General features: G+C 27.8%; 4 protein-coding genes across 9 annotated transcripts in view; all 4 read left to right on the top strand.

The window, feature by feature from the left end:
• The window catches only part of LOC137000118 (mannosyl-oligosaccharide alpha-1,2-mannosidase IA-like), a 298601-nt gene extending 295922 nt beyond the window's left edge, over positions 1-2679 (top strand). For both annotated transcript variants that reach the window (XM_067355917.1, XM_067355918.1), the window contains one exon: positions 2611-2679. In XM_067355917.1, the coding sequence (XP_067212018.1) occupies positions 2611-2670 (60 nt within the window). In that variant the 3' untranslated portion in view covers positions 2671-2679. The remainder of the gene's footprint in view (positions 1-2610) is intronic.
• A 541-nt stretch (positions 2680-3220) lies between these two features.
• LOC137000115 (uncharacterized) lies at positions 3221-8430 on the top strand. Of its 3 annotated transcripts, none has more exons than XM_067355908.1 (9): positions 3221-3679; positions 3926-4045; positions 4147-4264; positions 4812-4995; positions 5057-5173; positions 5503-5593; positions 5861-6003; positions 6633-6765; positions 6846-8430. In XM_067355908.1, exons 1-9 carry the CDS (start codon positions 3536-3538, stop codon positions 6897-6899), a joined length of 1104 nt encoding a protein of 367 aa, XP_067212009.1. In that variant the 5' UTR covers positions 3221-3535; the 3' UTR covers positions 6900-8430. The 3 variants fall into 3 exon arrangements, with proteins under 3 accessions (XP_067212009.1, XP_067212007.1, XP_067212008.1); XM_067355906.1 differs by having other exon boundaries at positions 4734-4995; XM_067355907.1 differs by having other exon boundaries at positions 4734-4995; positions 6633-8430.
• Positions 8431-8486: 56 nt separating this feature from the next.
• Positions 8487-12007, top strand: LOC137000116 (odorant receptor 9a-like). Of its 3 annotated transcripts, none has more exons than XM_067355909.1 (10): positions 8487-8638; positions 8884-9003; positions 9123-9240; positions 9730-9991; positions 10051-10167; positions 10513-10603; positions 10707-10849; positions 11232-11364; positions 11439-11508; positions 11655-12007. In XM_067355909.1, the coding sequence occupies exons 1-9, from the start codon at positions 8495-8497 to the stop codon at positions 11487-11489; spliced, it is 1179 nt and encodes a 392-aa protein (XP_067212010.1). In that variant the 5' UTR covers positions 8487-8494; the 3' UTR covers positions 11490-11508; positions 11655-12007. The 3 variants fall into 3 exon arrangements, with proteins under 3 accessions (XP_067212010.1, XP_067212012.1, XP_067212011.1); XM_067355911.1 differs by having other exon boundaries at positions 8488-8638; positions 9730-9916; XM_067355910.1 differs by having other exon boundaries at positions 8488-8638; positions 11232-12007.
• Positions 12008-12162: 155 nt separating this feature from the next.
• On the top strand, positions 12163-15327 carry LOC137000113 (odorant receptor 24a-like). The gene is made up of 9 exons (XM_067355904.1): positions 12163-12654; positions 12825-12944; positions 13226-13343; positions 13680-13941; positions 14014-14133; positions 14383-14473; positions 14551-14696; positions 14917-15049; positions 15122-15327. The coding sequence occupies exons 1-9, from the start codon at positions 12514-12516 to the stop codon at positions 15194-15196; spliced, it is 1206 nt and encodes a 401-aa protein (XP_067212005.1). The 5' UTR covers positions 12163-12513; the 3' UTR covers positions 15197-15327.
• The last annotated feature ends 431 nt before the right edge of the window (positions 15328-15758 follow it).

Below are 15758 nucleotides of genomic sequence, written 5' to 3'. Positions count from 1 at the left end.
AAATTAAATGTCTTATATTTTACACAAGGATATATATTCTTGCTCATTTAGAGTGATTCGCTGAAGAACGATTACGCTGCAAATTACACATTTTATTTTATGATTTCTTTCTTCTTCATTTTATCCTCTTTTATTTGGACACTACTAAAGAAATTCAATATATTATTATTATAAACTGCTTGTCCGTTTCTGTGTAATTGCAATTGTTTGCTTAAACACTTATGTAAATATCTTTGTAATTCATTACATTTAAATGCGAATTTAAGCGTATTGTAACGATATTTCTTATGGTATAACAAAAGTAATCTTGAATTCTAGCACTTAAGTATTGAAAAAAGGAGTCGCATAGCAAAATAAGCAATGAATTAATTCACTTAAAAGCACAAAATTAACAAATAAAACTTTATTAAAAGCATTTTATTATCACAAGAATTCCCAGCGTATCGAGAACTCAAAATGATTAAAATTAACGTTTAGTTTTTTTGGTATAAAAAATTTTTCTTTTATTAAATAAAAATATGTATGTGTATCAATTTTCATGATGTCACACCTTATCTCGATGACAAACGTAGGTATATAAATTTAGAGCTTATGAGATATTTTGGACTGAATGGATCTTTGCGTATCTGTGATACAAAGTAAACTGATCCCTCGCGGATTGTTGAGAAATGCCACTACCAACTGCGCCTGCGTTTACATAAACTAAAAATAAAAATATGCATTTTTTAAAAATATTTTATACTTTCGCTTTTTTGCACAAAACACTTTCAGTATAGCATGCTGTAGCTGCATTAACCAATCATTATTTAATCGATTAATGGAACTATAACGCCTTCCGTTTTTTTACCGATGTGAACTTGGCGCCCGACTTTACAAAAATTAAAATTTAATAATATGGTTCGTTTGTACCTGTTTGTACCGCTTCTTATTTCGTTTGTACCTCAAAGGGTAAAAAAATACAAGGGGGTGGAAAAATGGCCAGCGCCCCGATTACAAGATTTTTAAATTTTGTTTATGCCATTCGAAAGAGAATCGTTTGATTCGTTCTTCACGTTATTTATAACAGTAATGATGTCCGTTCTGAATACACGCAAAATTAAATTTGATTATTGTTATTATTTCAAGGTTTAGTTCGCCGTTGGTGGGCTTTTTATTCCGTCTTTAGAAGGGTTTACTGCGGTAATAAATGTTTTGCAAATATTAAAACTGCGGTTATTGCTTTAATCGATATATATAACAAGTAAACTAATTTGTCAACGATAAACTAATAGTTTAACACTAATTAACGGTATAAAGAAGATTTCTTGTTCTAGCTATTTACTTCATCAATATCATACTTCACTGTAATATACATTATGCGATAATGATGAAATAATGAAGAAAGTTTAGTCATTGAAGTAGAAACTAACGCTCGATCGTGTAGAAATAATCATAGTGGTTGTGGCAAGCGATTAGAGCTCCTTAGGTATGTAGCACGTGTGTAACACGTTGCAGATCGCACTCAACACGTGTAGCTGCTACATCACCGATGAAACTTTGCCAGGCTTAACACGCATTGTACGAAGAAAAATTTCATTTTCTAGTTTACAATGACATCAGTATCGTGCTTTACAGTAATTTATTCTACCCAGCGAAAAATAGATACATGAATATTTCTAATTAATTTTAGGAAATTCATCGGCGACACCAAACGCGCTATTCCATGTATTTATTTTGTATGATATAATTTTGTCATAAAAAAATACTAAAGTATTAATATCTTACACAGATTTGTTGTATAATCGAAACAGTATGTACAAAAAATTATTGCATTCAATATTAACAATAATCGAATTTAAGACTAATATAGTTTAATTTGATTATGTTTAATATTAAAATTATTATTATATAATTTGCTGCTAATTATGATGTAATTTTTTGCTAGTTTGTCAAATCAATATATGTTTTTCACTAAATTTTCGTATCTAATCGTATGTGTCATTTTATTCATGTGAGAGATTTTAGCCAATATAATTTTCAACAAAATTAACTTTTCCTTAGATGTATTTCTTATAGAATATCGGCACTGTTAAGAATTGAATTTCTTTGCAGTATTCGAAAGTGAATTACATCTGTCTAAATAATACTAAAATTAACAGTGAAAATAATCTGTAATTTGTATCAATTTTGGATACGATGAAAATAAATGTAAGAACATCATCAAGTGTTAGGTAGCAAAGAGCGGATCAAGCAATTGATACAATTTGTACCTTCATCAACTTACGCATGGGAAGCGCGATGGCTACAAAGGAAGTTGGTTACGTTAATGGTTGTGTCGTGCAATATCATCCTGACGCTATTAAATAATCATCAAGCAACCATTCTTCCTCGATCATTTATCAGCCACGATATATTTATAAAATCCAATATAAAAATATTGAAAATTATAACAATACAAGCGAAGATTTTTACATAACACAGTATGTAAGAGAAATTTTTAGAAATTCGTAAATATTTATCACAGCCTTTTTTTACACTATTTGTACAATTATTCCATAATTGTTGCGTAAGGTTACTATAATTATTTATATATTAAACATTGTCACTAACAAAATATTTTTTTATTTTCAGGTAAGTGTGCAGAGAGTTTATTACCGAAGTGTGGGTGCTGGGTATTTTCGCGGTGAGTAAAGTATGAATGTGTATAAAACGTGAAAATAAAGCGATCTTTGTTTTAAGAAAAATATATATCGCAATGCTGCTATTATATTGATGATAAGCGTCGATATATTTTAATAAAGAAGAAAATAATTCTTGAAGGAATTTAAATATGCTCTATGTCACATTTTACAATATTATAGAATCGATTATTTACTAATAGGTTGCGTATTTTGTTGCAATACACATATCTAAAATATTATATTTATAATATTCCCAGGAAAATATATGGTAGCAATAAATCGAATACAATCATCCAATAGTTATGTAATTCAATATTTCTTTTATTATTCGCATGTTTCTCTATTTATACGTTCCAAGTTAATTCAAATTATTGAAAATAATGTATAGTCTACAATTAAATTAAAAAAAAAAAAAAAAAACAAATATTACAAGATGTATTAATTTACGTCTGTATTAAACCTGAATTCGACATTTCGTCGCTAGATTCGATGAGTAGTGTCCGGCGGCCAAAGAAAGACTGATGCGCCGATCGGACACTGAACGTAACTGCGCATGTGTAACAGAAATAAGAAGTAGTAAAGGCATAGAATAATATTATTACGCAACGAAGCATAAAACGTTTCACAACAATTTAGATAATTTACGTTCTCTTTCCAGTTCTCTCAATAATGACTTTTCTTTTAAAATAATTTCATTGCACACCTGACGCATATTATAGGAGGCATCAGTTATTTAACAGTAATCTATTTGTTACTGTTTGCTGTTTTTTCCCCATAATTTACAAAAAAAGGAATAGTGAAAAATAAATATCGTGATAAAGTCAATGCGTTCACTGACTTCGCGCTGTTCAGTTGCAATCCATTTTTAGTACAATATGGATCAAATCGAAGAACTTTATTATACATTCAATATAGGTTTTCTAAAAGCATTAGGCATATGGCCTCATGATAAATCGCGGTTTATATTATTGAAGCGAATGTTAATTATTGTCACAACCATGACATATATTGCCATGCAGGTAATAGTGCGTTTAATTGTAGCAATGCATTTAGGCGTTGTTAAAATTATAACTATTCTGAAAATTAACCAATGTTTCTGAAAAATTAACCATTTTTTTATTTCAAAAATTTTTTAAAGTACTAAATAAACAAATCGAAATATTATATAGAAAGTAAACTATCTATATCTAATATTAAAATTTATTATTTGCCTTGCAATATAATACACTTTTATTACTATCAATCACTGTATTGATTGTTTTCAGTTGTGTGTTTTTATGACAACAAAATTCAGTATCACTCTCTTCATTAGAATTTTATCCATCGTTTGTGTTTCTGTAATAATTATACTGCATTACTACTTTTTTATCTATACATCAAAAACTGTAAGTTGTCTCTAAGTTTTATTCTTACGCGAACAATTTGTTTCACTGACAAATCTTCATTGAACAAGTATTAATCAATTTGATAAATATTTGAGTAACAGATAGAATATTTGCATTACCTAGTCCAAAAGGACTTGGAGATGATGAGAACTAAACTGGAAAATGAGATTATACAAAAATATGCTCATATTGGCCGATATTGTGATTTCCTTATATGCTGTAAGAAAATAATTACTTTCTTTTGACACAGTTTTATATCTATTTATAGTGCATTATAAAGATAGTATTCTTCTGATATATTGAATATTTTTACTCATTCTTTTAATTTGAGAGATATTTAAAAATTGCATACTACAATTTTTATTTTAATTTATGATATTCAGAGAATATTTTTTTAATACATTATTTTTTTGTTATAGATTAAAAATACATATTTTATCGCAATTATTCTATAGAAAAAATGCACTTCTATAAATATTTAAAACTAAATAAATTTATTTAATAGCAAATACAAAATATATATCTATTGTTGTATATGAAAATAAATGTAATTCACGGAAAATTTTTCAATAATTGCAAGCAGTAAATTTATTACGCAAGTTATTATATATATATTTATTATATAATATATATATAGGTATTATATAATTTTTACATAAGTTCAAGTCTATTTCTTTACGTTTTACAGTGTACATCAGTTTTGTAATAATTGCTATAATCATTATCGAACTTTTTCCGATTATTCTTGATGTTATTTTACCGTTAGACGAGCCTCGATCGCGCAATCTTTTATTCATGGTGGAATATTTCGTCTTTCGTGAGAATTACTTCTATACCAAACTATTGCATCAATGTGTGTTTCTTGTAATATGTGGGTCCATAATATATGCCACGGCAACACAAACATTAGTATTTATCTTTCACTTGTTCGGGATGTTTAAAATTGCCAGGTAACAATCGATTTATATTGGTAATTTGATTACGATTAATTCAATTTGAAAATATTTGCAGTCATCGGGTAGAACACGTTATTGAGGATAGTATATTGTGTATGTCAAATCCCGAAAAGGAACGTACAATTTGCAAGAGGATAATGCATGCCGTAATTGCACACCATGAAGCCATGGAGTTAGTATATTTTGGAATTACCATTTTTTCACAATCTTATATAACTCTTAATATCATTTTTTTAAAGCAGTATTAATTTTAATGGCTATTTATAATATAATTTCAATGGCTTCGAAAATATTATAAATACAAGAGATTTGAGTAAACTGTGGTTGACAATAATTAGACATCTTCTAGAGATGGTTGACTTTTTCCTTTTTTTTTTGCTAGAATATTTTTATCTTTGTCTAATTTAAGAATTTAAAAAAATTCGTGAAAAATATCATTAATCGCACAATAATTTCATTGATTAGAATTTTCTCTCATTTAATATTATCATGGTTTTAAAGGTTTACCAATGTTATTCAATCAATATTTAATGCGCCATTGTGCGTTATAATTATCGTTGGGATATTTTCGTTGAGCATAAATTTATTCGGAGTGAGTAAAGTTTTCATTGTGTAATGAATTATTTACATACACTGGAAAAAATTGCTGGTTGATTTTTAACGAACCTGAAAAAGTCTGATTGCATTAATAGGAAATCTGGTAGATTCGACCAGAATCTGGTTTTTTAGGTTCGTTCAAAATCAACCAGAAATTTTTTCCAGTGTACATAAATTTTCTTCAGTAATGTTATTAAATTTAACTCTTAATATTATTATTATTAAATTTTAATAAATAATAATAACTTTTAATATACGATAGTTTGTTGAAGCAACGGTATCCAAAGATGTAGACAATATAGTGATATGTTTTCTTCTGACTGTCGGTCATTTAACTTATTTGTTTGTGGCAAATTTTATCGGTCAGACGATTAGCGATTATAACGGTGAACTGTTTAAAGTAGCGTGAGTATTACGCATTGTTTAACTGACACGAAATCAAAGAAGCAATATTTCAAATGAATGATTATTTATGAATCCCCCCGATTTCTACAAAAAATAAAAATTCTCAGCTCGTTACTGTACATCAGAGTTGTGAGAAAAACAATCTATAACTAAAATTAGAATGTATACATTTTTAGACGCATATAAAATCTCCATCACTTTTTATAAAATTTGTTTCTTGATTGTTCTAAAATAAGTTCTTTTATAATACTGTTTACCTGGTGAATGTGTCATCGTATTATGACTCAACTTCATACAGTCAACATCTCTATTTTTATTGAAAACAATTGCCATTGAGTAAAAATTGGAGTATAGAGTCTTGTGATAATAATAACTCAGTTTTCAAAAAAATGTGGCTTGATATACTTCTGAGATGCTTATATAGTCTTTTGTACGATAACTATTTCTTAATTCTTATGTTCTAATTTTTAGGTATAAAAATAAATTTTATAAAAAGTGATAGAGATTTTATATGCGTCTAAAAATGTATATATTCTAATTTTATCATGATCGTTATAGATTGTTTTTCTATTTACTCGACATCTTTGTATATGATAAGTATTTTTTGACTCTTGTGCTCTAATTTTTAGATATAACATATCCTGGTACTTGACACCTGTAAAATCGCAAAAGTTAATTCTGTTTCTATTGCAAAAAGCTAGCAAAGATTATTATTTCACGATCGGCTTTATTTTTGCGGCAAGGCTGCAAAATACCACCACAGTAAGAAGTACTAATACACAAAAATAATATAGAATTTCACTAGCCAATTTTTATATAAAAATCAAATGTCTTAATTTCAGCTTATAAATACTGCGCTATCTTATGTCACCTTGATGTACAGTTTCACGTATTAAGTAATAAATTACTTTGCAATACTCTGCAAAAAAACATATTCTTTTATTTACATGGTTAATCACATGCAATCGATTCAATTGCGTCATAAACACAAAGAACGAATAGAATCATTGAGTTGCGACGTGTTGTGTAATGTTTTTCAGAATGCAAGCACATTGAACTACAATAAATTCTTCATTCAGTAATAAAAATACAAATAAATGACGAAACTTGATTTTGCCATGTATTTAAAAATAAAATTTTGTTATTAGTCAACATATGTCATGGTTACAGCTGATGAATATCTCGATGTTTATAGCGATTTACTTGCAAGAAACTTTTTTATATATAATGTAACGAATTTTCACCTCACAATATAATGAAATACAGTTAATGAAAAACTACATATATATTTCATGTTTAAACAAACGTAACTGTAATTCAAAGTTTGCATAAATTAAATAAAATACAGTGATAGGAAAGTTGATTTTATTTTTTAATCCTCTTACTCATCAAATTGGATAATAACAGCTGTTTAATTTCCAATAGTAATTAACTGTGTAGCTTTTACATGGAAAATTTTATTGAATTGTAATGTGAAATTTATTATTAATGAAGTAGATTTATGTCAAAGTGATTGATAAAATTGTGTATACATGCATTGAAAATTTATTAAATAACATTTGAATAAAGAATGCATAGCTATATGTATAGTTTTTTTCGATAAACATAATAATAATAAATAAATAATCTTCTTCAAAGAGGAAAACAGGCAGCTTAATTGAGTTTAGCAATGTGAACGGAATATCGGTAAATAGATAAAGAAACCAAAAGTACATACTTATTGTCATAATGATAATAAAACATCGAAACCATGTTTCGAATGTTTTCAACAATATTCCAATCATGAATTATTAAATAATTAAATAATTTTTTAAAGTTGTATTCTTTTCAGTTCGAAATCAATTTGTCAATGAAATACATATAGCACATTAAATACGATATCAATTGTATCATAATATAATCAACTAATATAATTTAATTACCACTTTTATTAGCAATATATATTTTAAAAATTTTTCTTTTTTTATCTATATTATTTAATATTGCCATGATCTGATAGTTGAGAATATTAAGTAAGTCGTATTTCAATCATTTGAAAAGATAGAAGTATGATAGGATGTATACATTTCTTCAAGTTAAAATAGACATTCGAGTGTAGTGTTCTACGGCTAAGAAGAGACTGTGTTCCGTCACGAGACATATTTGCAACTGCGCATGTACAAAAAAAATTGGAAAAATGAAGACACGGAACGATATTATTATGCAGTGAGACATAAAAACGTTTCACAGCAATTTAGATAATTTAAGTGTACATTATTTTACTAGTTTCTGTAATGCTCGAGACACAGCGATCACGACTTTTTTGTCGGAATAATATCATAAAGTACTGCAATGCATACCACATAAATGTTATAGCAAGCATTAATAATTCAGTAAGACTATATTGTCGTTTTTCTCACGTAATTTAAAAAAAAAAGAAAGATACAAGTATTATGGTGAAAACGCGTTTCGATAGTCTGCTGTTTAATTTGCAGTTTGCTTTTAGTCCACCATGTATATAACCGAAGAACGTTACTATATAGTGAACAAGAATATTCTAAAGATATTGGGTATTTGGTCTGAAGAAGAATCGCTACTTGTATTATTGCAACGAATATTGATTACCATTATATTTATATTAAGTATTGGCACACAGGTAGTAGTATATTGATTATATTTGTCATAACGTCACAGTATATTGTTCACAATTAACTTTATAATATTTATCAAAAATTGTTTCTTTTGTTTTCTACTTCAATAATCCTGCAAAGCATTAAATGAGCGAATATTATAATATATACATATTAACATTAACATTAAAGATTAAAGTCTATTTATTTTGTAACAACAATAGGACATATTTTTATTGCAATTGATCGCAGTCACTGCATTTATTTACAGCTAGCAGTTTTCATTACTTCAAGATACAATATGACTCTCTTTATTAAAATTATGTCGATTACTTTTCCCGTTCTGTTAATATCATTGAAGTATTACACTTTTATTTTTAAATCAGAAACTGTAAGTTGTTTCTAAGTTCATCTGTACGTTTTTTTTTAAAGTGTACGTTTATATGCTTTACACATATATTTCATTTGCAACTCACACATCAATTAAATTACAAAATTTTCGAATAACAGTTAAAAATTCTGCATTATGAAATTCAAGAAGATTTTAAAATATTACGAGATAAGTTAGAGGAAGAGATAATACAAAAACATGCGCATGCCGCTCAACTTTATATGAACATAATTTTGTGTAAGAAAACTTTTATTAACGCCGTTCTATATCTATCTGTTATAAAAATAGTATTCTTTAATAATTTATGAATTATTTAAAAAGTGTTTATTATTACAAATTTTACTTTTTATAGAAACTTTTTATTCGTCTACATTGAGACATATTAGAGTGTACACTGATCTCAGATTCGAGATACATAGAGTGTACGAAAATTAAGTACATTGATCTCACTTTCGGAAAATCAGAATGTACCAATTAAATAGGAAATTATTGAAAGGAAAGAAGGAAGATGAGAGAAAAAATATCAGGACGCGAGTGGCCAAGACGCCCTGATATTTTTTCTCTCATCTTCCTTCTTTCCTTTCAATAATTTCCTATTTAATTGGTACATTCTGATTTTCCGAAAGTGAGATTAATGTACCTGATTCTTCGAAAGTGAAATCAATTAATTAATTAGTCAATTAATTACATATTAGTTTACAAAATATATTTACGTATGTCTTACAGTGTTGTTTGGGAGTATAATGATCGGTATAATGATTCTCCAACTTTTTCCAATTATCCTTGACATTATTTTACCGTTGGATGAGCCTCGACCATGCAAACCTATTTTAATGTTGGAATATTTTGTTCCTCAGGATGAGTACTTGTATACAATAATACTTCATGAATTTATAATGGTTTTATTATTTGGGTCAGTTTTACTAGCCACGGCAACGCAACTGTTAATACTTATCTATCATTCCTTCGGAATGTTTAAAATTGCCAGGTGATGATTTATTGATAAATTACCATTCGATCACGATTTAATCTAGCGAATATTTTCAGTCACAGAATAAAATACTCTATTGAAGAGAGTGTATTGTACACAACAAACCTTGAAAAAGAAAGTGCAATTTGCAACAGAATAATGCACGCTGTTATCGCTCATCGTAGAGCCGTAGGGTTAGTATGTTACATTTTTGTTGCATGTTTTAGTGTTTCTTATAACTTTTATAATATTTATTTTTTTATTTTTAACCATTAGTCTTCATAACTGTTTCATTGACAATTCGGTATATGAACATAAATATAGAATACTCAAGTGGGCTGTGATTTACAATGTCTTTACAATGATCCGATAGAAAAATAGAACTACTCTGTATAATTATAAGAACACCTACAATTTAATATAATACAATATAAAACAAAATATTCATGAAAATTCGACAAGTAGCATGTGTGGTTATCGTAGAATTACGATGATTTTATTCATTGGAATTATTTTTTACTTTTCTTTAATTTTTAAAGATTTGCCGATGCTATAATAACATCATTTAATGTGCCATACTGCATTATATGTGTCGTCGGGGTACTTTCATTAAGCATTAATTTATTCAGAGTGAGTATAATCCCAATCTCGATCTAACGATGTAGTGAATTATACGACAACGTAAATTTATATTTTAAGAATTCAACTTATAATCTATAAATTCTAATGGCAGTTCGTTCAAGACTTAATGTCAAAGGACATGGGCAGCACAATATTATCTTTTATAGCCACTTTAGGTCATCTATTATACATGTTTGCGGCAAATTATATCGGACAGATTGTTAGTGATAGCAATAGAGAACTTTTTACATTATTGTAAGTATTATGCATTATTCAATTGACACTGATAGCGTGGAAATCAAAGAACGAGTATTTTAACAAATGCTAGGAGCTATTTGTGAACTCTCGAATTCCATAAGATACAAATTCTGAGCTTACTATTCTGATTAAAAATTCAATTTTTATTTGTTTTTTTTTTTTTATTTTGTGGTTTTATGGTTTTTTTAATTTCGTGGGGAATAAATAAGATGTGTAATTATCATCCATTATTTACATTAGAATGTATGCATTTTTAGACAGCACAAAACCTCCATTGCTTTCCACAAAATATATTTTTTAATTGGTGCAAAATAAGTTTTTTATGCAAATTCTCTTGTGTATGATAGCTATTTCTTTATTCTTATGCTCTAATTTTTAGATATAATACATCGTGGTACTTAATGCCTGTACCATCGCAAAAATTAATTTTGTTCCTAATGCAAAAAATTGGTAAAGATTATTACTTCACGCTCGGCTATATATTTGTGGCAAAGGTGGAAAGTTTTGCCACGGTAAGAAACACTAAAACTTAAAAGTAACAGATTCCTGCTCTAAACTGCATATAAAATTAAAAATATCTTTCTAGTTGATTAATACTGCGCTATCCTATGTCGCCGTAATGTACTCTATTCAATGAAAATAATTAGATCGAAAAGGTTAGTAAATAAACTTTTATTTTTTCGTTGCATAGAATGAAAACATAAAAAATCAATTTGCGTTAATATTATATATAATATATATAATATATATAAGTAAGTAAAAAGATTTTTAATTTTTACATCCTTTTTTATTCTATGTACAGCGATATACGAAAGTTTTAAATCTATCAGAAATAATTGATTATCTTAAAAGTCATCATTAATGCAAATTTATACTGATACTTACAAAATATATTATTGCATTTCTTCTTCGCAAAACTTTTTATTTAAAATAAGACCAACCAACTATATAATAAATATTTGTATGACAACAGCATCTGTGAATATGTTTTTTATGAAATAAATATAGCGCACAAAAAAAATTTGCAAAAGTTACTTTCTTCAATTTTCTCGTTTATTCAAGAGCATTGTTAAATTATTAATTAATTGAGTGAGACAGCATCTTATGCATCTTTATTTCACTATTTTGTCAAGACAACACAGTCGGCTTTATTTTGTAGAATTGCGACGTAATATGTTACTTTATTTGCATTAACTAATGCACAATACTAGTGCCACGCCAGTGTACACTTTTAGCACTTCAACTAGCAAATCGAAATGTCTGAAATAAAAGGAGTAACGGCACGTACGATAGTTCAATCGACAATGTAAGGAATATACGGTCAACACCTCCGTCACTGCGCTTGCGTTGCTCATGTAGCGAATAATTTTCTCTCGGTATATTTTGTTGAGAAAAAATAGCACTTACATTCCGTCTATTTCTGCAATCATCCCTACTCACATAATTACGTAATGTTAGTAAAATTATATCAGCCTTGCGCTATACCTTGATGCACGATACATCGCTATTTTTTCGCCACTATTTTCAAGCTTTAACTTTTTCGAGAAATACGAAATTGGTATAATAAAAATCGTAATATTCGCGCAAAAAGATATAATAGAGAGAAAAGCAAAACTGGCGGAACCTCGCGTTACACAAACAGTTCCCAACTTTCATGCAAGATGTATATCGAAGAATATTACTACAAAATCAATCGTATACTACTGATGATAATCGGCTTATGGCCTTACCAAAATTCGACGCTCGCGACAGTACAGAATTTGCTCATCTCCAGCATACTGGGGAGTTCAATTTATATTCAGGTATGATTACGATATTTTTCTTATCTTTATAATTATTATGAAGATAAATCTCGAGATATCTATTCAAGATGACAATTAATCATCGTTTTTTACACAAATGTAAATTAAAATTCTTTTTTCGAATGACACTCTTTGCATTTCTAAACACACATTGCTGTGTAACATTGCAGTTAATTCCTTTTATCACACACGAGTGTAACTCAATTCTCGTCATCGATGTTTTGTCATATATGTTTCCTACTCTGGTGGCTGTGATAAAGTACTACTACTTTTACATGAAAGCAGGAGTTGTGAGTTCTCAATCATGTATTGTGGAAGAATAAAATCAGTTTGGAAAACCAATTCTAAATTATATCTAATTTTGTTCATTTCTCTGCAAGATCTTTTAATTAACTATAATTAATTGTTTATTAATCTGTTTGATTAATTCTGATCAAGTGCTAGTAAAGGTGAAAGAAGAATGTGCCGATTTTCCAGACCGATCTTACGAATATAGTCCGATCATGATTTATAGCGATGCCGAAAGCTATTTAAATGTATTAAAATATTCTTTTTAAATATTCGGTAATAGATGAAGCGACTGTTGGAACAAGTTCAAGCCGATTGGAACTCATTAAAAGATAAGCACGAACGTGAAATAATAAAATCATATGCTGAAATTGGAAGATTAATTACAATCTTTGCAACGAGTAAGAAAAAAGTGTTACCAATCATTCCTGATATACAAAATTTTATTTTTACGCAATATTATTTACATAAAGCTAATTTACTGTTACTGTTATTTTATTATAAGAATTTTTTATAAATAGAATCGATTATCTATATACATATATTAGGAACTATACATATCTATTTATTTGCAATTTTATCACTCATTTAAAAGGTCTTTTTAATCTCATATCTTTTTTAATTTCACAATTGAGTAAAATTTTATATATTTATATTTTTATTATCATTTTTATTTTATACATATTTTAGAAGTATGTCTTTAAACACAAACTTTAATCATTTTTTACGCACCATAGTGCTTTGTTACAGCGTGCCGCTTGTATATGCAATGTCAACCATGGTACCGTATATTATAAACATTTACTTATCACACAACAATACTTATGTGCATTATGTGTACATTCCAATCGATTACTCCGTTAATCAGGAAAAATACATTTACGTCAAATTATTGCATTTTTTCGCATTTTTATGCATTGCATTGAATACAGTTGTAGCTTTTGCTGCGCTCATAGGATTATACTTTAAACATGCTTGCGGTTTATTAAAAATTGCCAGGTAATAATTAAAATGAAATAATAAATCTAGAAATTATCATTAATCATCGAATAATGTTTGAAAATTTTATAGCTATCGAATCGAACATGCAATGAACGTGGAAGACATGCGACCAATCTCTCCTCTAGAAAGAGAATATGTTATGTGCATAAAAATAATGCGAGCTGTAAGCATCCAACAAAAAGCGCTCAAGTTCGTATCAGCTAATGTGTTACTAAATATATTTTTTATTATATAATATAAATCATTTTTAATTTAAATAATTTTATTAAATATATATAATAAATATGTTAAATATATTTTTTATTTAATAAAATTATTTAAATTAAAAATGATTTATATTAACTAAAATGCAACAATGCAAGCATATAATCACAAATAAAGATTAAATTTTGTTCTATGAAATATACTTGTACTTGAGAGATTATTTCGATTTTGAAGGTTCACAGACCGTATCATGTCTTGTTTCACAATAATGTATTTTCTTCTAATCATAATAGGCGCAATCTCTATAAGTGTCTCTATGTTTCGAGTAAGTAGTGCACGTATTAAAATTATGCACATTTTCAATATCAAGCTTATCAAAGTGAAAATTGAATTGTGTCCCAGCTTGTTCGAATCTTACAAACAAACAGCGACTGGCGTGAGGCTTTTATAATGGCGATGTCGGTGATTGGGCATTTCGTATATATGTTTATCGCGAATTACGCGGCACAAGAAATTTCTGATCATTGTAACGACGTGTTTTTTGCAGCGTGAGTATTGCAAGATCAAATGTAATCGCATAAAGTAGGGGAAGAAAAATATCGTTAAATTTTATTTACAATTAATCACAACATAACAAATTTCATTTAATCGTGTATATTTAAATTTATCTCGGACAATAATAATTTTTATATAATTTGTTTGTTGGTAAGCAGATATCTTCGTATAGCAATATTTTTTAATACTGTTTTATCTCATAAAAACTCATAGATATAGCTCAACGTGGTATGTAGCGCCGCTACGAATTCAGAAACTAATATTATTCCTGCTACAACGTGGTGCAAAAAATTTTACCATTATTCTTGGAGGTATTTTTATCGGCTCACTAGAAGGTTTTGCCTCGGTAAGGGTGTGAAATATTATAACGTTGATTTTTTTATGAACGTATAAATATAAATGAACCTGTATCTTTTAGATACTGAGTGCATCATTGTCGTATTTTATGGTAATATGCTCTACGCAATTAACAGAAGAAAAAATGGCGAAATAAACTTCTCTTGAAATCCTAAAATAAAGAAATGACCCAATACTTAAATTGTTGTCATACGAGAATTATGAGGTACCTTAGTCTTTTATCAATATTGTCAGAGCTGGATTTTCTGTTGGACACTTTAGAAACGTTAAGCAGAATGTATGGGTTTTATATGAAATTTTTAAAGTTACGAAAGAAGAAAGATTTAAAAAAAGAAAAAATGCAGAAAATTAAAAAAAAAAAATAAGAAAAAACTTGTAATTAGTGGAAAATAATAATACTCCTGTAATTGACGTAATTTTTAATAAAAGCATTTCGATAAAAAATTGTTTACCTTCTTTTATGCACACATTAAATAGAAAACATCAAAATCCAGCTGTAAATAATTGTATTTATATATAAATATATAAAAGTATAATATTACTTACATATAATCCACTCTTTTTAGCACATTCAACAAAATTAATTATCAAAATGTAATTATAAAAAAAAACCATTCTGCAAATTAAAAATAATTTTTATAATTGTGTTTTCTATCTGTATATGTGACTTTTATATTAATAAATATATTCCATCAAAT

Source organism: Linepithema humile, chromosome 5 (genome assembly GCF_040581485.1).
Source record: "Linepithema humile isolate Giens D197 chromosome 5, Lhum_UNIL_v1.0, whole genome shotgun sequence".
Classification (NCBI taxonomy): Eukaryota; Metazoa; Arthropoda; class Insecta; order Hymenoptera; family Formicidae; genus Linepithema; species Linepithema humile.
This window is presented reverse-complemented; position numbering and strand designations above follow the sequence as displayed.